Genomic DNA, 22,005 nt, shown 5'->3' with positions numbered 1-22,005 from the left:
GAAAGAAAAAAGTGTTACTGTGCACACAGCAGGGGGAAAAGATCTCTTCAATTTTTAAGGAATCATTTTAAGACACAATGTTTAAGAACTTGACTAACACTGGTCTTGGGAATTTCCTTGAAAATCGTCAAGTATAAGGAACACCACTCCCAACCCCACTGTGTTTCCACACTAACAGAGCTCTCTGGGGCTTGGTTACCTCAGCCTCAGAGAAAGATGCCCCAGGGAGAATGCAGTGTTGCTGGTTCACAGAAATTCTCCCAGACAAAAAACAAGCTACGATTGGCTGGAGAGGAGAGAAGGCGGGGTAGCCTCACCCATCCTTTCAAATGCAGGACTGCCTGCAGTTATTAATTCACACCCAGGAAATTCTGGAAGTCCAAATGCTGAGATCAGGACTCCTGGCCAGGGATGAGTCACAGTGATTCACCAGGATTAGGCCATTAAACTACAGGGGGCTTTCAGGCCCAAACCTCCCCAGGCCTGGAGATAAGAGATTGCAGCCATACTAGTGTTTTTATCCTGAATCCTTTGAAATAAGGTATAATCCAATAGTAATCCAGCACGGAGTCACAGGAGGTAAAATAGACTAGGGCAGTGATGGCGAACCTATGACACGCATGTCAGAGGTGACACACGAATTCATTTTTTGGGTTGATTTTTCTTTGTTAAATGGCATTTAAATATATAAAATAAATATCAAAAATATAAGTCTTTTACTATGGTTGCAAATATCAAAAAATTTCTATATGTGACACAGCACCAGAGTTAAGTTAGGGTTTTCAAAATGCTGACATGCCGAGCTCAAAAGGTTTGCCATCACTGGACTAGGGCCTTAATGCTAAATTATCCAATCTGTGTTTTTATTTCTGAGTTAGAACTTCTGATCTGACAGCATATAAGCCACTCTTCCTCTTCATTCTTGCCAGGTCCACAACTTCATGCAGATGTTGGAGACAAAGTGACTATTATCTTTAAAAACATGGCTACAAGGCCCTACTCAATACATGCCCATGGGGTGAAAACGGAGAGTGCTACTGTTACTCCAACCTTCCCAGGTACTCATGGGGTGGGAGATTGCTACTGTTACTCCACCTTCCTAGGTACGCATGGGGTGGGGGTGTGTGATAGATTTTACAGCTTCTCCACAAATTACTTGTCAGGAAGATATTCCTTCCAAATGATTGTTGCTTGAGAAAGTGAAGGAGGTGGTCAAGAGGGGACACAGGGAAATGTGTCTGCATGTGTGTGTATGATTGCATTCATCTACTGAAAAAAATGCACAGCACTGAGGAAGAAATCTGATGGTGTTGGGCATCCATAGACACTCAGGTTTGAGCCAGAAGAGATGGTCTCTCTCCACGCAGCTAGAACACACCCCAGACAACACTGATCACCTTGAATGTGGCTGAATGTTCTCCTGCCTGTGTCTGATGATAGGATCCTAAGGACAGAGGATGCCACTTGAAATTTTAAATCTCTGGTATCTAACCCACTATCTGAAATGTTTAAGAATTCAATAAATGTTTAACAGAGTAAAAGCCAAAATAACTTAAATTCAGGGGTGTATTTTCTTTCATAAGAACTGTATTTTTCATCTATTAGTTGTGAAGTTGGCTCTTAGGGAAGAGCCATTTCTCAGTAATTTAGCAGTTCCTAAATACAGGGTGGGGCAGAAGTAGGTTTACAGATGTTCATATGGAAAATAACACAATAATTAATAAATCATAATATAAGAATCAACTCTGTTTTGTATACTTGCAACTGTATATCAAGTGAGAAACAATAAATTACTATATATGGGAGTAGAAATGAAAACCCCTGCCCTCATGATCCTCACAGTCTTCCTAGGAGATAAACAATATATAAAAAAGTTAAGGCAGATGAGCCCTAACTGGTTTGGCTCAATGGATAGAGTGTTGGCCTGTGGGTTGAAGGGTCCCGGGTTTGATTTCAGTCAAGGGCACATACCTCAGCAGCAAGCTTGATCCAGGTCCTAGTTGGGGTGTGCAGAATGCAACCAATCGCTATGTCTCCCTCACATCGATGTTTCTCTCTCTGTCTCTCCCTCTCCCTTCCACTCTCTCTCTCTTAAAAAAAAATTATAAAAATTTTAAAATCAATGGAAAAAAATGTCCTTGGGTGAGGATTAACCAAAATAATAATAAAATTAAGGCAGATGAGAAAGAATAAGTAACAATGGCACTATTTTAGGTAGGGTGATCAGAAGGGCTTCTCTGAGGAGGTGCCACTGGTGAAGACATTTAAGTTATGAGAAATAACAATCCACTTAGTTGGGAAGAGTTGTGTGAGAAGAACATTCTCGGTGCCAAGATGGGAGAGGACTTGGTATATCTGAGGAACAGTGAGGAGATCAGAGGCCAGCAGAGCAAAAGGGAGAGATGGAAGAGGTGAGATGCTAAGGGACCTAAGAGGTCATAGTCAGGACCTTAGATTTTACCCTAAAAACCCTTCAAGGGTTTGAACTGGAGAATGATGATCCTATGAACACTTTTAAAAGGACTGTCTGGCTAGTGTGTGGCAGTGACTGTAGGGGACAAGGGAAGAAGCAAGGATTGGTTAGAGCAGTGGTTCTCAGCCTTCCTAATGCCGCAATGTTGTGGTGACCCCCAACCATAAAATTATTTTCGTTGCTACTTCATAACTGTAATTTTGCTACTGTTATGAATCATAATGTAAATATCTGATATGCAGGATGTATTTTCATTGTTACAAATTGAACATAATTAAAGCATAGTGATTAATCACAAAAACAATATGTAATTATATGTGTGTTTTCCGATGGTCTTAGGCAACCCCTGTGAAAGGGTCGTTCGACCCCCAAAGGGTCGCGACCCACAGGTTGAGAACCGCTGGGTTAGAGGGTTTTAGTGATAATCTGGGTAAGTAAATGAGTCTTGGACCAGCTGAGAAATGGCGGAAATGGTGAGTTGTCACATTCTGGTTTTATTTTAAAACTGGTGTGAAGAGGACCTGATGAAAGGCTCAGCATTATAGAAGCTTAGGGAAGGAGGAGGAGTCCAGTCAGTGCCAAGGTTGGGCATTGGGCACCTGGTGACAGCAGATTGTGGTGGAAATGGAGAAGGAAATGCCATTATTCAGCTCATGAAAATAAGAGTATAGATGAAGGGACAATATATTCTGGAGGTAAATCTATGCTTTATTCTCAGTGAAATAGTCTTATGAAAAGGGTGAGGACATAGAGACAGAAAAGATGGAGGGCTTAAGGAAAAAGAAACTAGCCTATCACATCCCTTGAGACCATCCATCATGTCTTGCTTGATTCCCTAATAAAGGTTTGTTAGACTCTGACCAATTAAAGTCTGACAGAATGAATAAGTAATAGTGAGGTCTACTATATACATGGAGTTTACAGTGCCCTTCATGGCTGAAAGTCAAGGTCCTGTGAGCAGCTGTACAGGAAGCCCTGGGTGACTGGGAGCAGAGATCGGCTAGAGAACACAGCACAAATGGACCAGGGTAGAAGCCTTCACAAGACAGGAGAGTGGAGCAACTGGCCATCTTTAAAGTGTCAAGGTCCAGGGTACGGTCCTGTCTATGACAGAGTTGTGACCACACAGTGTATAGTATGACAGACAGAATGGGACAAACTAGAGAGGTCAGTGACCTATGAGACCAAGGTCTGATGGTTCTTCCCCAGGTATCATGAAATCACTGAGGATAGCTACAAAAGGAGAAAAGGAAGGCCATGGTGAAGCAAGGGAGTCACATGGTGTGGTCCAGACACACAGACACAGGAGACTGGGGGCAGATGCTAGCTCGGTGGGGATGAGGACAGTGTAGTAGAGAAACACACTTCAAGCTAAGAAGAGATCTGTTGCAACGTTTCCTCAAGTTGGGATATTGGAATTGCCACTTTTACCAAACAACATCAAGGAATTTGATGTCCTTTGAGCACAGAGAGGCTAAAGTCCAAGGCAACAGTTATCCCAGAAAAAAAACAGATTTATTCATTAGGCAGGCAGCCAGACAGGGAGACAGGAGGGAAGACTCAATCTCTCTCAGACAAGGGCTTAGAGCAAATTTTAAATGAGGTTAGAAAGGAGCTATACATATTAATTCTAATTAAAGGGCTCTTGGATCTAAGTTATCCAGGGTAAGGATGGGAAGGGTGAGAGAAAGTATAAAGAAAATCCAAGTTGGCAGGGTCTGACTGGGTGAGATCTAGGCACCCTTGCTTCTGCATACCATCTGCGAGGACCTGGTGTGTGGCTGGGGGCAGATTTTGGTTCTGGCCATCTGTAGGGCTCAGTGGAGTTCATTTGGCTTTCTGTACCCACTCCAGTCTCTGAGCTCAGTCTGGCCTGGCTTGTCTGGTGGTGTCCAGGCACTGTGCGGAGGCTTGCCGTTATCTCCTGAAAGCCAAAACAACTAGGAGGGGAAAATCTATGAGGATCTGGTTCAATGTTTCACCCTCTCCTGGCTATTGTGGTACTGCATGCATGCCAAGTCCAGTTAATTCATAACTGACAAAGATAGATATGTGTATCTTACCGTTTATCCTAAAACTAAATTTCTGAAAACAATTTTGAGTACCACTACTTTTTAAATCTAATTTCCTTCACATTTCCGGTTTCTGGGTCACTGGTTCTTAAGACTAAGCCTGTATATACATACAGTGGGGCCTTGACTTACGAGTGTCCCGGCTAACAAGTTTTTCGAGATATGAGCAGTCTCTTGGCCGATTTTTTGCTTTGAGTTGTGAGCTAAAATTCGGGTTACTAGCCAGCTTCAGATATCCCACCGCTGGTTGGCGCAGTGAACGTCACAGTGAACGCCACAACATCAGCCCAGCATCACGTGTCTCATTTGTTCACTTTATGATTTGACATACGAATAATTTGAGTTACGAGCTCCGTCACGGAACGAATTAAACTCGTAAGTCAAGGCCCCACTGTACATATGTACATATGTGTGTGTATGTGTGTGTGTGTGGGTGTGTATGTATATATACTGAATATAACTGGATGCATCAATACTTGATTAATTTAGGTGAAACTCACACTTACATATGGAAAATCCCAGAAAGATCTGGAGCTGGAAGTGAGGATTCTGCTTGTATTCCATGGGCCTACTATTCAACTGTAGATCAAGTTAAGGTAAACTTACATCATCTGTGTTCTGTGAAAAGTCCCAAAACAGACACAGAGCTGAAGGAAGATGAGGTTAGTTTCTGTAGGCCAGTTCTACAGTAAATTCCCAGGGGAGTAAGTGGCTCTGCAATTCACTTCGGTTTCTTTTTGTTTGTGTTTAAGGATACATCTATGACTGCTGATTCTGGGTAACACAGATTTAAATATTAATCAATACAGTTTTTATTTCCCTTTCACATCAGAATACATAAACACAAAACACTGATGTCTGTGATTTCAGAGCTCTATTATTACATGGTTTAAAATGCTGACCTCACCAATGACAGCACAACTAATACTGCTATTTGACTAAATATTCCAAAGCCAACAAAACACTCAACAATGACAAATCAGAACAGGTAGAATTAAATCTCTCGTCCTAATCTTTCTCCTGAGTTCCAGATTTGTCTATACACCTGTCGACTGATCATCTCCATCAGCATGTCCCATAGGCACTGGAAACTCAGCAACTCTAAAGTAGAAATTGAGATCTTCCTCCACCTCCTCCTGTATTTCCTGTTATACTAGATAGCACCGAAGCACCCAATCTACTCAGTTGTTTAAGCTAGAACCCTGGATATAAAGTATCGAATGCATCCTCTTAGCTCCACCAAGGAATTCACATACATAGGCCTCAGCCCATTCCTTTTCTCCATCTCCATAGATCAGGTCCTTGTAATTTGCTTCCACAATGCAATGGCTTCCTAGTCTCCAGTTTCTCCCCCCTCCAAGCCTTCCTTCACTCCACCATCAGGATGACTGGGCTATGCAAATACGCTGCCATTCCATGTTCAATGTTTCAGTGGCCACCTATGTCCCACAAGACAAAATCTAAAATTCCTGAACATTATACAACACAAAGGTCCTTCAGGAACTAATCTACCACTACTAATGCCCAGCCAAACCAGACTTTCCACAGGCTTAAGTCAACTAAGGTCTTCCTCTTCTGTGTTCATTAGCACTGTACATACCTCCAACACAACAAGGGGTTCCTTCTTCTGCTCCTCTATTTCCCTGGCTAGACTGAATTCTTACAGGGCAAGGCTTTATATGATTCATCTCTGGAATTTCAGTGACTGTCATAGTGCTTGGCTTATGGAATAGGCAAACCAACACTGTTCATTTGGGGTTCTTTTAAATTGCTGCTCATTAGCTGAGTCAATATTTGGCCTCTGCACCCACTTCACCTACCTGTAACTCACCATTGTTCCAATTTAACAGCTAAGTAGAAAGTTGCTGACTTGACAGTACCACATTGGGTAAAGTTTACTACCTAAATCAGTCCTTCCAAAATTCCTCAGGTCATGGGCAATAGGTTCCCCTCCAGTTCTCTGATATCCTGACCTAGCTCTGGCCGCTGTTCCTCAGTGATTAGAGTGCCAGCCCCATGCACTGAAGGCTTTCAGGTTTGATTCCCAAAGGCATGTAGCTGAGTTGCAGGTTTCTTCCCCAGCTCCAGTGAGTCATGTGCAGGAGGCAACCAATCGATGTATCTCCTCAAATTGATGTTTCTTTTTCTCTTTCTCCTCCTCCCTTCCTCGCTTCCTCCCTTCCACTTCCTCTAAAAATCAATGGAAAAAATATCCTCAGGTGAGGATTAACAAACAAACAAATCCTGACCTATATCACAAGGATGACTGAAGTTTTTGCTCTTTTCAGGATCTCTATAGTGGATTAATTGGCCCACTGATTGTTTGTCGGAGACATTACCTGAAAGTATTCAATCCTATAAAGAAACTGGAATTTTCACTTCTGTTTTTAGTTTTTGATGAGAATGAATCTTGGTACTTAGATGACAACATCAAAACATACTCTGATCACCCTGAGAAAATAAACAAAGACAATGATGAATTCATAGAAAGCAATAAAATGCATGGTATGATACATTATTCTAAAACCCTTTCCTTTCAAATACAATTATTTTGGAGACTATTCATTTTGAAATGAACCTCATCTGTCTCACTTGAGGTAGAATTCTGTTCAAAGCAAAATCATCTATTTACTTCTCTCCTCATTCCAAAGTCTCATTCCCTTTTAAATAAACTCAAATCAGGATTAAGGCTTTTGATGCTAAGTGACTAGATAGCAGTGTGACATTATTGACTTTAAAGTACTCATTTCCCTCATCTGTCATGAAATAACTTCTAGTACCTCAGAAAAGATCCCACTCATTGACCTCACAATCATATTTTCTATGATTTCTTGGTTTAAAATATCCTGGAAGGTAACATAAAAATCATGTGCTTCCCCAGCTATTAATGGGAGAATGTTTGGGAACCTGCAAGGCCTCACAATGCATGCGGGAGATGAAGTCAACTGGTACCTGATGGGAATGGGCAATGAGATAGACTTGCACTCTGTGCATTTCCATGGCCACAGCTTCCAATACAAGGTAAGAGCCAACCATGGTCATTATTCTTGCTCAATTTGACAATGTTTTAATACAAATGAAGAAAATATTTCCTCAGAGAGACTCATGGAAAATTGAAAGTTTCAAGAGATAACTATTTTCTAAGAGTGTGGCACACGGCAGTTTCAATTGCCATTACCAGTCTTTGTTATATCTGGGACTCCTCCTGGGATTTACAGTTTTTGCTGGACTTTTATGGAGTTCTGCTCAAATATTCCGGGGTAGGGCATTTGAATAGAAGTGTTAACAGAGGGCGTAAGAATTTTCCCTTGTGTAATACAAGGGCTCCAATAAAAAGGAAAACATTGTTAAAGTGTTAAGAGGTAACAGACCTCTTTTCGCCACACTCACCTGAAGGCCATAGTGCCAAGGCTTTAGCAGAAATCCAAGGATCACATATCTCACTGTTTGTATTAAACACAGAAATATACAGGGGCTTTCTTTTTTTAAAACAAATCCTTTTGTCTAATATCTCTGAGCTGGCCAATGAAACATTTGAATTCTCACATATAATAAACTTCATATAAATGTTGTCATTTTTCTAATTAAGCACAGGGGCGTTTATAGTTCTGATGTCTTCGACATTTTCCCTGGGACATACCAAACCCTAGAAATGGTCCCAAGAACACCTGGAATCTGGTTACTCCACTGCCATGTGACTGACCACATCCATGCCGGAATGGAAACTACTTATACCGTTCTACCAAATAAAGGTGAATATCACGTTAGTGATCCCAGAAGTCATATACCCACAAATATAATTAAGATGCACTACTTTGCCAAAATACGTCCCCCAATAGAAAGCATTTGTGAATTTGCTGTTCTTTCTTTCTTTCTCTCTCCTTTACCTTTGAACAGGATTTTTTTTTTTTTACTGCTAAATGGTATAACTGCTTTTCTGAAAACAGCACCACTACTCCTTAAGCTAGTCCAAATGACACCAATTAGATGCAGTGTAATTATAATGGATATAAGTGTGCAGTCATATCATCTATAAAGACACTGATCATGGATCACACATTTAATTTCTTTCTTAAAACTAACTTTTTTTCTAGGTGTTACCTGGTATACAAACATCCCTCCCCCCACCCCACCCCCTAAAAATTCCCCAATTATCAATATAATTTGAATTATGCTATCAGGCAGAACAGTGTCTTTTTTGATTCTGGAGGACGGGGTTTGTTTGGTCTTTTTTAAAAAAATATCTTTTTAATATATTTTTATTGATTTCAGATAGGGAGAAAGAGATAGAAACATCAATGATTAGAGAGAATCATTGGTTGGTTGCCTCCTGCACACCACCTACTGGGATCTAGCCAGAAATCCAGGCACGGTCCCTGACTTGGAATTGAACCATGACCTCCTGGTTCATAGGTCGATGCTCAACCACTGAACCAGGTGTGGGAGGGTGTTCTTGATTATTGTTTATGAAAGACTGTCTTAGTCCATTTGGCTGCTATAACAAAATACAAAACTGGGTAGCTTACGAAGAACAGAAATTTATTTTCGTAGTTCTGAAGGCTATTAGTCTGGGGTCAGGATGTCAGCATGATCAGGCGAGGGTCCTTTTTCGGGTTTCAGACTTCTTGCTATATCCTCACATGGCAGAAAGGTCAAACTAGCTCTCTGGAGTGTACAAATCCCACTCACGAGGGTCCTGCTCTCATGATCTAATCAATTCCCAAAGACCTACCTCCTAACACCATCATCTTGGACATTAGGTTTTCAATATATAACAATTTTGGGTTGTAGGGGCGGTGGGGATGACAGAAACGTGCAGATCACAGCAAAGATCCTAGGAGAAAACAGAATATAAATTCCCCACTCCTCCACCCCAACAGGAACACTCCCTCCCCCATAGATGCTCAAGCATCCACTCACAGGAAAACAAACAGCTCTTTTGTGGATAAACACTAACACACTGTGTTATATAAAAAGTAAAATTCCTGCTTTGTGGCTGCGAGCTTTGCTCTTTCCTGGGTCTTCTGAGTTCAGAATTGGCAAAGGCAAATCCTACAGGGGGAAATTATGTAGAGAAAACAATTCCTTGTGTTTCCTAAATATAGGTATAAAGGGAACATATAAATGGAAGAAAATATAGAAGTAAATATATTTTTCAAATATTAAAAATCACTGAAAGACCAACCATCAATGCAAATGAAAAGTTTTAATTTCTCCTGGGTCTCACATAAACACCTTGCACTATGAAAAACTGTTTGCATGCAAAATTTTGATCACAAAGAGCATACTGAGCACCGGAATACCCAAGACTCACACAGCCAAACAAACCACCAGGCTTCATGCCAGCAACTGATGAGCAGGGTGAAGGATCAAAGAGAAAAAGAAAACTTTAGACTCTAAAGAACATTAGCATACATGCTTACCATACAAAAGGATGGTTCTTATTCAGAAAAATAACCAAGAGTAAGAGAACAGTTAGGTAGGAAATCCATGCATGCAAATGACTGGCACATAGAGGATGCTGCTACATGCAACCCCACACAAACAAGGAGAAGATTCCCCTGAATAATGAGTCTGGAGGAGAAGAGGGAGATGACTGCTTGCTTGGTTAAGAAAGGGGACATTATCTTTAAAAGCCATAGAGATGCCCTAGCCGGTTTGGCTCCATGAATAGAGCATCGGCCTGCGGACTGAAGGGTCCCAGGTTCAATTCCGGTCAGGGGCAAATTTGATCCCCAGTAGGGGGTGTGCAGGAGGCACCTGGTCAATGAATGTTTCTATCATTGATGTTTCTATCTCTCTCTCTTTCCCCCTTTCTCTCTGAAATCAATAAAAATATATATATATTTTAAAAAGCCATAGAGAAGCCCTGGCTGGTGTGCCTCAGTTGGTTGGGCATCATCCTGTGCACCAAAAGCTTGCTGGCTTGATTCCCAGCCAGGGCACATGTCTGGGATTGTGGGCTTAATCCTCGGTGGAGGGCATGCAAAAGGCAGACGATTGATGTTCCATTCTCACATCAATGTTTCTCTCTTCATTTCCTCTCTCTCTAAAACTCAATAGAAATAAACAAAGTAGGGAAGCATAGAGAAAATTGTAGAACAAATGAAAAATGTGAAGAAAAAACACATGTTGGAAAAAAAATTAAAGAGAAATTTGGCACTTACAAAAAGAAAAATATTGTATGGGACTGAAAGAAGCAGTAATGAATAAAAAAAGACAGTTTAAACTATATACAGAAAAGTGGGAAGCCACATTATCAGTCTGAATTATCTTTAAATAGAAGTGTGATAAAGCTTTGGGCAAGTCTACATTAATTCTGAATCTCAGATAAGTTTCTTCCTACCATGACACACAGAGAGCACTGGAGGTTAGCTTGAAATCTTTCAGTATTATGCACCAGGAGAAACACAACTTCCTCCCCACCCCCAAAAAAATTTAGAAAAAAATTATGGATGTCTTGTCATACTTAACGTAATGCTTCATTTCCCTTACCAGAGGAAGCATAATAAAGACCTCCTATGACAAATACAAAAAGGGGTACTTTTTTTTATACTGTGACATTTTGGAGTAGCCCCTAGAGAAAAAAGTTTGCTTAGATTTAAGTTCCTTATAGGCCGAGGCTGTATAGTCTGTAGTTCTCCTAAGCAAGCAAATCCAATGTAATACTCTGCTTGGTAAATATCTAACCCCATATTAACCTAATGAAAAGAAATTTTAAAAACTCACTTGGACATAATGTCAGATTTACAGAAAAACTGCAAGAGCAGTACCAAAAAAAAAAAAAAAATCCCATACACCCTTCACCCAGTTATCCAGATGTTACTATTTTCCACAAAATGTTGCTCTTTTGCACAGCCACATCTGCTTTTATTCTCTCTCTGAGCTCCCTGTCTCTCCCCATATCTACATTATATTTACATTATAAATATACTAAAGGCCCGGTGCAAGAAATTCATGCATGGGTAGGGTCCCTAGGCCTGGCCAGTGATCAGGGCTGATCTGTGAGGCACCCGGCAGGGTGATCAGGGGGCCCCTGATGGCATCTGCCTTGGCTGGTCTGGGGCCTGCAGGCTGGGGGCAGCTCCTGCGTTGAGCATCTGTCCCCTGGTGGTCAGTGCACATCATAGCAACCAGTCGTTCCATGGTTTGGTCGATTTGCATATTAGGCTTTCATTATATAGGATACACTTATGTTCCTCAAAACAAGAATATTCTCACACATAAACACAGCACATCTATCAAAATCAGAAACTTAAAAGTGATCCCAAACTACTGACCCTATTCCAATTTCCCCAACTGTTTTAATCATATTCTTCCTAGAAAATGAAAACCCTGCTCATGTGTTGCATCCAGCTAGCACATCCTCAGTCACCCTCAGTCTGAAACAGGTCCCTCAGTCTTTCTCTTTTGCAACTGGGACATTTTTAAAGAATGCAAGGCCATCCCTTTGTAGCATGTCCTTCATTTTGGATTTGCCTAATGTTTCCTCACAATTAGATTCAGATTAGGCATTTCTTTGCCAGACTCTCACAGAAGTGATATTGTTTCAATACACATGTCAAGAGGCAGAAGATGTTGATTTGTTCCATTACTGGGTTATGTTTGAGTGTTTAATTAAGGTAGTATCAGCCAGGTTTCTCCGTTGTAAAAGTTACTATTTTCCCTTTATAATTAACTAGAGGCCCAGTGCATGAAAATTCATGCACTGGAGGGGGGTCCCTCAGCCCGTCCAGCCCCCTCTCACAGTCTGGGAGCCCTCAGGGGCGGGAGGCAACCTGGTGATCAGAAGAAGGCGACGCCCCATCACACCTCTGGTGCTGCCTCTGCCAGCAGCATAAGCCTCGGCCGGCCCTGATTACCTGTGCCTCAGGCAGCCCTGGGCAGCAACACCTGAGGCTTGCCTGTGCCTTGGGCCAGCACTGGGTGGCTGGGTGGCTGAGGGGACTGGGGGACTCTGGAGGCAGGTGTGCGAAGCAGCCCGGGCCTTGCCGTGCGCCTGCCGCCCCAGCAGGGCTGAGAGAACTGGGCGCCACCATCTTGTGGCTGTAGGCACCACCATCTTTGAGGGTGTGACAATTAGTTAGCATATTCACTCCTTATTGGCTGTGGGCGCTGCCATCTTTGAGGGCAGGGCAGTCAATTAGCATATTCCCTCTTTATTGGTTGTGGGCACCACCATCTTTGCAAGAGAATGAGGGTCAATTAGCATGTTCTCTCTTTATTAGATAAGATAAGGATCTTGGGGGAGGAGAAGAGGGAGGGAAGTAATTTTTTTTTAAACAAAGCAGTACGGGAATGAAAGACGTGTTTTTAAACATAGAGCAAGCAGAAAAATATAAATGAATCTAGAATAATTAAACAAAATAACTAATATTAAAAAAATTAGAATATACTTAAAGTACCATGTACATTTTTTAATCATATGATATATACTATTTTTAATAATGGTCTTAAAATTTCTTTTTCTATAGAGACCAAGTTTGGCCGAAAGAAATAAATTGGTGTTAAGTGAAAAGAAAAAACAACCACCACCAATTCATTATAATGTATTGAAAGTGTTGAATAGAATGTTTACTTAAGAATATCTATAAACATTAAAGGAAGACTGGAAACATACAATTCTGTGGATTTTCGGAGAAACTGTTACACTGTTTCACACGAAAAACTCAACTGACTATTACACATGGCTGACTCTAACACACTAGGTATTTTAATTGATTAATATAGGCCATTTGTGTCACCATCACTGGGGCTATATAAAGCTGTATTTAAAAAAAAAATCTATGATCAGATATTGTCCTTGGATAGACCTCAAAGGATTACTTTTAAGATTCATTAATATGTTTCCAATCTTTGGATTCCCCATCAATCCCTGTAATGTGCTGCTGACATCATTCCTAAGGAATGAGTAGACATAGAGGTACAGGGAAGTACAATTAAAAATAAAATATAAAGTAATAAACAAATAATAAAATAAAAATTAAAAGTAAAAGTTAAAGGAGTATTTAAAATAAAATAGAAAGATGAACCCTTGAAGAAATGGTCAAAAGGATATGAAACTGAAACTGAAAAAAGGCAGAGTTAAGAATTGTATAGATTAAATCCTCAGAAAACTTTCAAAATATGGTTGAGGCAGATGCCTGGTGAGTAGCACTATGCCCAGCCTTAACCAAAGTCAAAACACACTATCAATGCGCTGAACCTGGATTCAAAATTGTTTGAGATGAGTTAAAAAAGATGACACAGTTGTGAATACCATTATATGTTCCTTTATTTTCACATACACTCTAGCTAAAAGAGCAAGAGTACACATCAACAAAAAATGGAAATGAGGTTTTGGCTAAAAAGCATGTATTCAGCATATCATGATAACAGCTAGTCAAAAAAGTTACTTTGTAAAATTCTACTTCATGTGATTCAGAAAGAAAGGTAGCAGTGGGTTTTAAAAGTAACAAAATAATAAAGATTGAAATCTTTTACTGTGGGAAAATATTAACATCTTACTCAAAGAAAATTGTTTTTAAAAGGGACCCAATATAAAAACTGGAAAAATCAAGGAGACTGAATTTTGGACCTCATGGAGTGACATTCTTTCACACATACTTGCAAAATGGTTCTTTGTAGACCTGGGATGAGAAAGATTGTCATATCTCTGACAACAGTAAATTGATGTTCCTTGGAATAAAAGTCAATCTCTACTTCTAAAAATATATGGTTTCTTTGAGGAAATTCTTATACCTTGTAGTTTTTAGATTCTAGATGGATTCAGGCAATAAATTATGAAATACCATAGTAAGGTAAGCAACATGAAAGCATTTGCAATATATGCACATATTCAATATGAAAATCCTTTATTTATATTTTTACTTGGCATTCAATTTTTTAAAATTCAGTCTCACATGCTATTATGCTGATTTTCAAGTCAATGATTTCTTTTGGCTGCAATAAAGAAGATATGGCAAGAAAAATGCTGCAGTGCCATCTTCTGGAAGGACATTCAAGAAGTCCCTTAGTTCTAGTTCCACAGCAACAACTGACAGTGTTTCTGTTTGCAGGAAAAAATATCAGAGTTAGAACAAAATGGCTTTATCCAATTCTCTTATCACTCAACAAATCAGAAGTTAGTTCAGGTAAAAAAAATATTATAATTATGAAATAAAAAATCATATCTTATGGTTTAACAACTTCTTATTTACTCTTTTGAGAATCCTTCGATGTTTATTATTATATATTAGCCCCATGCAATTTGGATTTACTATTTCATTTGATTCAGAGAAATTATTTCAATATTTTCCAATAAATTTCTTTTATCTTCTGAAAAAAAATACAATCATTAGAATACTGTTTTAAAAGCTAATTTGTAAACATTATTTTCTAGGACAAGAAATACTATTAATTGTTGGGTAACATTTTCCTAAATTAGTTGAAATTTTCCTAAACTGCTGAAATTTTCATGTTATTAATAAGCATAAACTGTTTTTATGACCATTTATCTTTTTTTTCCAAACTGAAAAGTAATAAGCTTTTGTTAACATTATAAATATTAAGAATTTAGCAAACATTTTTGTAAAGATAACTATGAAATTTTATGATTCTATTGCTTATGAATGAATACATGCTGCCTTCTGCTGGGAGGAGAAGGGGTGACACCTAAGAACAATGTTCCGCAATAAATATACTTCAGTGCTACTCCCCGTGTGATCTTCGCATGTCCACCACTTACTCTATTTGCCAAGTGACTGAAGTAAATCTAGTCATGTGTGTGTGCATCCATCCAAAGTTATTTGTCCAATATTCAGCAACCTATCGCCCTTTACATAAAGGACTGACAAGTGCTTGCTGCTAAAAGTTAATGAGTGTAGTAGCAGTGATGTATGGAAAAGATCCCTAGCTCTGGAATCAGACAGACATGGGCAGGGATCAGACTCTTTTACCTACTCTCTGGGTGACTTTAAGAAAGTCACAACCTCCTGAGTACTAATTTCCTTATCTATAATGTAGTGGTACCATTTGCTAGCTTCTAGAGGCCTTTGAGAATTCAGATACAGTGATTCACATCTGATATACAATAGAACCTTAATAATAACTACTAACTAGTTTGTAAAACCTACATGAAAAACATGAATTACCAATGCTTCCCTACCAAACCAGTTTATTTAGCCTAACTGTGGTACCTATAAGAAGTATACTACACAAAAAAATACTGAGTTGGGGGCCAGTGCACAGTAATTATAAAGCCAACAAACAAAAAAGTCTTGCCACTTCCCAATTCTCTGCTGCCAACTAGTGAGAGGCTAACAGATTATAACTTCAAGAACAAAGTCAAGATCTCAAATCCTTAAGAGTACCTTAAATCCTCTAGCATGCTGAGAAAATATTCATCAAATGCTAAAAAACAAACAAACAGTTATTTCTGCCTGGTGAGATTTTAAATGACTTTTTAAACGTTATTTTTAGAATTTACTAGAGTATGAAAATTTGTAACAATAAACACAGTTCATTATCAGAAAAACACTTTCTTTGAAACAAACAAGCCAGCTATTAACCCCAGGTTCAATGGCTCTGCATTAATGCAAAGGTTCTCTCTCAACCATTATTATTTTGCCCCCCATGCAATACCTGGTAATGTTTGTAGAAATTTTTATTTGCTGTAACTGGGGCAGTGCTATTGGTATTTAGTGGGTAGAGACCAGGGATGCTGCTCAACATCCTAAAATGTACAGGAGACACCTACACACACACACACACACACACACACACACACACACACATTATTCAGTCCAAAATGTCAATAGTACCAACGTTGAGAAAGACTGCATTAGAGATATGAAATCCAAGCTCCTAAGCATATACTAGTATAAGTACCTGACCTCCATCTCCAACATTACCATCTTGCAATTTTTCCTAACATTTACTCTAGAGTTACCCCTGAACTTCTCATTAGTCCCAGGATATTAAAAACTTGGCTTGCTTCAGGTCACTCAGTAAGTAGCAGACCTGGAACTCAGCTCCAATTCTCCAGGTTCTGATCCTGGTCACTTTTCAATGTAATACAGCTGCCCACAGAGTAAAATCTTTCTCTAGAACCTTTGATATCCAGGTGGTTTTTGCTTGAAGGGAAGGCAGTTGCCCCACCCTGTTGGAAGTTCTCTTGCCCCACCCAGTAGTTGATGGTCTGAGTCTAAGCAAAACTGAGTGTAAACTGGACTGCAGGCAGAAGTGGACCTCTGGAGGCTTTGAGTCTCTGATCTCCTTCTGGCCCTGGGCTAGGAAAAGCAAACCCTGGTGCACATCTTGGTACTTTCCAAAGGCAACCAGCCCCAGCAGAGGGAGCCATAAGAGGTGGATTGGTGATACCTCCAAACACAGTACTCAGGGCTAGTCCGAAACAGCATCTGACATTGTCCTGCACTAGAGACTGGGTCATAGCAGATCTACCTAATACATAGACACAAACCCAAACAGTCAGACAAAATGGGAAGACAAAAAAACAATCCCGAAATAAAAGAACAAGAGAATTCTCCAGAAGAGGAGGTAAACAAAATGGAGATAAGAAATCTGATGTGGAGTTCAGCATAATGATGGCAAAGAAGCTCTACAGCATGAGAAAAGATACAGTAACTATGAAAAAAGACCAGTCGCAAATAAAGAATGACATAGCACTAATAAAGAACACACTGGAAAGAATACACAGCAGATTAAGGGAAGCTAAGAACTGGATCAGTGAATTAGAAGATAGGGCAGAAAAATATCACTCAATCAGAGAACCAAAAAGAAATAACAATTAAAAAACAGGGAGCTATGGGACAACATGAATCAAAACAATCCTATCTAATAAAGAGGGAATATGCTAACTGACCTTCACAACGTCGCAAAGATGGCAGTGCCCACAGCCAATAAGGAGGGAATATGCGAATTGACTGCCACGCCCTCAAAGATGATGGCACCCACAGCCAATAAGGTGGGAATATGCAAATTGACTACCCTACCTTCAAAGATAGCAGCACCCACAGCCAATAAGGAGGGAATATGCTAATTGACTACCCCACCCTCAAAGATGGTGGTGCCCACAACCAAAAAGGAGGGAATATGCTAATTGACTGCCATGCCCTCAAAGATGGTGGTGCTCACAGCCACAGGATGGCCAGAAGGGGAGGGCAGTTAGGGGTGACCCAGCCAGCAGGGGAGGGCTGTTAGGGGCGACAGGAGGGCAGTTAAGGGTTACCGGGCCAGCAGGGAAGGGCAGTTGGGGGCGACTGGGCCGGCAGGGGAGGGCAGTTGGGGGCGATCAGGCTGGCAGGGGAGTGGTTAGGAGGTGATCAGGCTGGCAAACAGAAGCTGTTAGGGGCAATCAGGCAGGCAGGCAGGCAAGCAGTTGGAAGCCAGCAGTCCCAGATTGTGAGAGGGATGTCCCAGATTGGAGAGGGTGCAGGCTGGACTGAGGGACACCACCCCCAAGTGCATGAATTTCATGCACCAGGCCTCTAGTATTCACAGAATAGGAGTGCCAGAAGGAGAAGAAAGTGCCATTATTTGAAGAAATAATGGCAGAAAACTTCCCTAACCAAGTGAAGGAAACAGTCACACAAGTCCAGGAGGCACAGAGAGTATCAAGCAAGAAGAACCCAAACAAGCTCATGCCCAGACACATAATAATTAAAATGCCAAAAATTAAAGACAAAGAATCTTAAAGGCAGCAAGAGAAAAGCAATTTGTTACTTACAAAGGAGCTCCCATAAGGTTGTCAGCTGATTTCTCATCAGAAACTCTATAGGCCAGAGGGAATGGCATGAAGTATTCAAGGTAATAAAAAGAAAGGACCTGAAACCAAGAGTACTATATCCAGCAAACCTATCATTCAAAATAAATGGTGAAATAAAGAGGTTCTCAGACAAAAAGATGGCTAAAGGAGTTTATCACCACCAAACCAGCATCGCAAGAAATGCTAAGGGGTCTGTGGTAATGAGTAGAAGAAATATAGAGAGAAACATAGGCATTAAGAATTAAAATGGCAATAAATAAGTACCTATCCTACATAATAGAGGTAATATGCAAATTGACTCTCATGCTCTCACGTCATCAAAAGATGGCCGCCCCCACACTGTCACAAGATGGCTGTCCTGTCATCATAAGATGGCTGCCACAAGATGGCCACCCCCATGTCATCACAAGATGGCCATCCCCACAAGATGGCCGGTTTAGGCCTGATCCCTGGGGCCTAAACCGGCAGTCGGACATCCCCCGAGGGGTCCCAGATTGGAGAGGATGCAGGCTGGACTGAGAGATACCCCCCTCCAGTGCACAAATTTGATGCACCGGGCCTCTAGTCAATAATAACCTTAAACGTAAATGGATTAAATGCGTCAATCAAAAGACATAGAGTAGCTGAATGGATACAAAATCATGACCCAACTAAATGCTGTCTACAAGAGACCCACTTAAAACAAAAGACTCACACAGAATGAGAAATTTTTTTCCATGCAAATGGAAACATAAAAAACTGGGGTAGTAATACTCATATCTGACAAAATAGACTTCAAAATGAAGGCCATCACAAGACACAACAAAGGTCGCTACATAATACTAAAAGGGATCGATTTAACAAGAGAGTATAACCCAGGCAAACATATATGCACCCAATATAGGGGCACCTAAATATATTAAAAACAAAACCAAACAAAAACTTCTAAAGGACTTTAATGGAGAGATTGACAGCAAAAACAGTCATAGTAGGGGACTTTAAATCGCTGCTGACTTCACCGGATAGATCTTCTAGACCAGTGGTCGGCAAACTCATTAGTCAACAGAGCCAAATATCACCAGTACAATGATTGAAATTTCTTTTGAGAGCCAAATTTTTTAAACTTAAACTATAAAAGTAGGTACATTGTTATTAACTTAATTAGGGTACTCCTAAGGCTTAGGAAGAGCCACATTCAAGGGGCCAAAGAGCCGCAGTTTGCCAACCACAGTTCTAGACAAAAATTAGCAAGGAAACAGTGACTCTAAATAACACACTGGGTCAGATGGATTTAACTGACATTTGTAGAACATTTCACCCCAAAGCTGCACAATATACATTCTTCTCATGTGCACATGGATCATTCACAAAGATAGACCACATGTTAGGACATAAAACAAGTCTCTACAAGTTCAAGAAGATTAAAATTATCTCAAGCATCTTTTCAGATCACAGTGAAATGAAATTAGAAATCAACTACAGTAAAAACCATTCAAACACATAGAAGCTAAATAATATGTTATTAACCAATGAATGGGTTACCAATGAGATCAAAAAAAAGAAATTTAAAAATTCCTGGAAATAAATGAAAGTAAACACACAACAACCCAAATCTCTGGGACACAGCTAAAGCAGTCCTGAAAGGCACTACAGGCCTACCTAAAAAAAATAAGCATGGAGGGAACTGGAGAGTATTATGCTAAGTGAAATAAGAGAGTCAGAGAAAGACAAGTATCACATGATCTCACTCATATATGGAATCTAATGAACAAAATAAACTGATGAACAAAATAGATCCAGAGACCTAGAAGCATGGGACAGACTGCAGAATCTTAGAGGGAGGGGGTGGTGGTGGGAAGAGATCAACCAAAGAACTTTTATCCATATATGCATACCCCATGGACACAGACAATAGGGTAGTGAAGGCCTGAGGTGGGAGATGGGGGCGGGCTAGAAGAGGCCAATAGGAGAAAAAGGGGGTTATATGTAATACTTTCAATAATAAAGATTTAATTTTTAAAAATGGAACTGCCTTATAATCCAATGAATCCACTTCTGGGAATATATCTGAAGAAACCTTAAACACTAAATGGAAAGAATATATGCACATGCACCCCTGTGTAACAGCCAAGACTCTGAAGCAGCACAAGTGTCCATCAGTAGATGAGTGGATAAAAATGCTGTGGTACAACTACACAATGGAATACTAGGAGGCTACAAAAATGAAGGAAATCTTACCCTTAGCAACAGCATTGATGGACCTGGAGAACATTATGCTAAGTGAAATAAGTTAATTACTGAAAGACATATACCATATAAGCGAAATCTAATAGACAAAATAAACTAACAAACAGAAGAGAAACATACTCATAGATAGAGAGCAAACTGCTATCAGAGGGGTGACAGGTTTTAGGTAGGGAGAAAAAGGTGAAGGGATTAAGTAAAAAACAAACAAAACCTAAAAACCTTATAGAAACCGATAATAGTATGGTGATTACCAAAAGGGAAAGGGAGTGGGGGTAAGTAGAAGAGGTTGAGAGGTTGTATCGGGGATAAATGGTGACAGAAGGAGACTTGACTTGGGGTGGTGAACACAATAATATACAGATGATGTATTATAGAATTGTAAATTGTATACCTGAAACCTATATAATTTTATTAACCAACTAGAGGCCCGGTGTCAGGGTGATCAGGGAGTTTGGGCGCTGCCCCCTGTCACGCTGATCCCGGTGTCGGGAGGCCTCTCGGCTCCACTGATCCCGGTGCTGGGAGGCATATTACCCTTTTACTATATAGGATAGAGGCCTGGTGCACGTGTTGGGGCTGGCTGGTTTGCCGTGAAGGGTGTGCAGGATCAGGGTGGGGGTCTCCAATGGGGTGCGGGGCCAGCCTGGGTGAAGGGATGATGGCTGTTTGCAGCTGGTCACACACCCTTCAGGGTGGGGGTCCCCACTGGGGTGCCTGGCCAGTCTGGGTGAGGGGCTGATGGCTGTTTTCAGCCTAGCGGGTGACTGAAGCTCCCAACTGCTCCTTTTTTTCTTTTTCTTTTTTATTCTGGGCCAGCTTTAGCTCTGGCTCCAGCTCTGAGGCCTCTGCTACTGAAAGCAGGTATCTGGTTTGTTTGGGTTCTATAGTCGAAACACTGTATCAACTCCAGCTCTGAAATCCCGGCTGGCTGAAAGCAGGTTTCTGGGGTTTTGTTTAGCTTCTATATTTGTAACAATGTTTCAAACTGCAAGCTCAGAGGCCGGCAAGGCACACGGGGAATTTTGGAGTCCTCCATCACTGAAGCAAGCAAGCCTCATGTTAACTTCAAGCTGCCTGGCTGCCGGATGCCATCTTGGCTGGCAGTTAATTTGCATATCGCCCTGATTAGCCAATGGGAAGGGTAGCGGAGGGACGGCTAATTACCATGTTTCTCTTTTATTAGATAGGATGTCACCCCAATAAAATTAATTAAAGAAAAATACACATTTAAAAAAGGGTAAAGAGTCTTTTGAGTAAGGTAATATGTGTCTGAGGTGTGAAGATGTGGGCTCTCTGCACTGGAAAGTGATCCACGAAGAGGTGATGGAGGGAGGAACCGAAGATGGCGGCATAGGTTAATGCCGGAGATTGCTGCCTTGAACAACCAATTCAAATTAAGCCTGAAACAGGGAACGGACAACATCCAGAACCACAGGAGGGCTGGCTGAGTGGAAATTCTACATCTAAGT

At 40.6% G+C, this 22,005-nt stretch overlaps 2 protein-coding genes across 8 annotated transcripts in view; one reads left to right on the top strand and one right to left on the bottom strand.

Moving 5' to 3' along the window:
- Positions 1–22,005, top strand: part of CP (ceruloplasmin (ferroxidase)) — a 99,588-nt gene that overhangs the window by 64,322 nt on the left and 13,261 nt on the right. For 3 of the 7 annotated variants that reach the window (XM_006772578.2, XM_006772575.2, XM_015569705.1), the window contains exons 14-18: positions 930–1,058; positions 5,035–5,141; positions 6,834–7,050; positions 7,427–7,566; positions 8,135–8,297. In XM_006772578.2, the coding sequence (XP_006772641.1) occupies positions 930–1,058; positions 5,035–5,141; positions 6,834–7,050; positions 7,427–7,566; positions 8,135–8,297 (756 nt within the window). Of the gene's footprint in view, positions 1–929; positions 1,059–5,034; positions 5,142–6,833; positions 7,051–7,426; positions 7,567–8,134; positions 8,615–8,639; positions 8,785–13,019; positions 13,319–22,005 lie in introns of those variants that run through there. The other 4 variants (XM_006772577.1, XM_006772576.2, XM_015569706.1 and 1 more) reach the window with 4 other exon arrangements.
- HPS3 (Hermansky-Pudlak syndrome 3) overlaps positions 13,795–22,005 on the bottom strand; it is a 73,038-nt gene continuing 64,827 nt past the window's right edge. The window contains exon 17 of the mRNA XM_006772579.2: positions 13,795–14,593. Within this exon, the coding sequence (XP_006772642.1) occupies positions 14,466–14,593 (128 nt within the window). The 3' untranslated portion in view covers positions 13,795–14,465. The remainder of the gene's footprint in view (positions 14,594–22,005) is intronic.

Source organism: Myotis davidii, unplaced genomic scaffold (genome assembly GCF_000327345.1).
Source record: "Myotis davidii unplaced genomic scaffold, ASM32734v1 scaffold766, whole genome shotgun sequence".
Classification (NCBI taxonomy): Eukaryota; Metazoa; Chordata; class Mammalia; order Chiroptera; family Vespertilionidae; genus Myotis; species Myotis davidii.
Note: the sequence above shows the minus strand (reverse complement) of the source record. Positions and strands in the feature narration are given on the sequence as shown.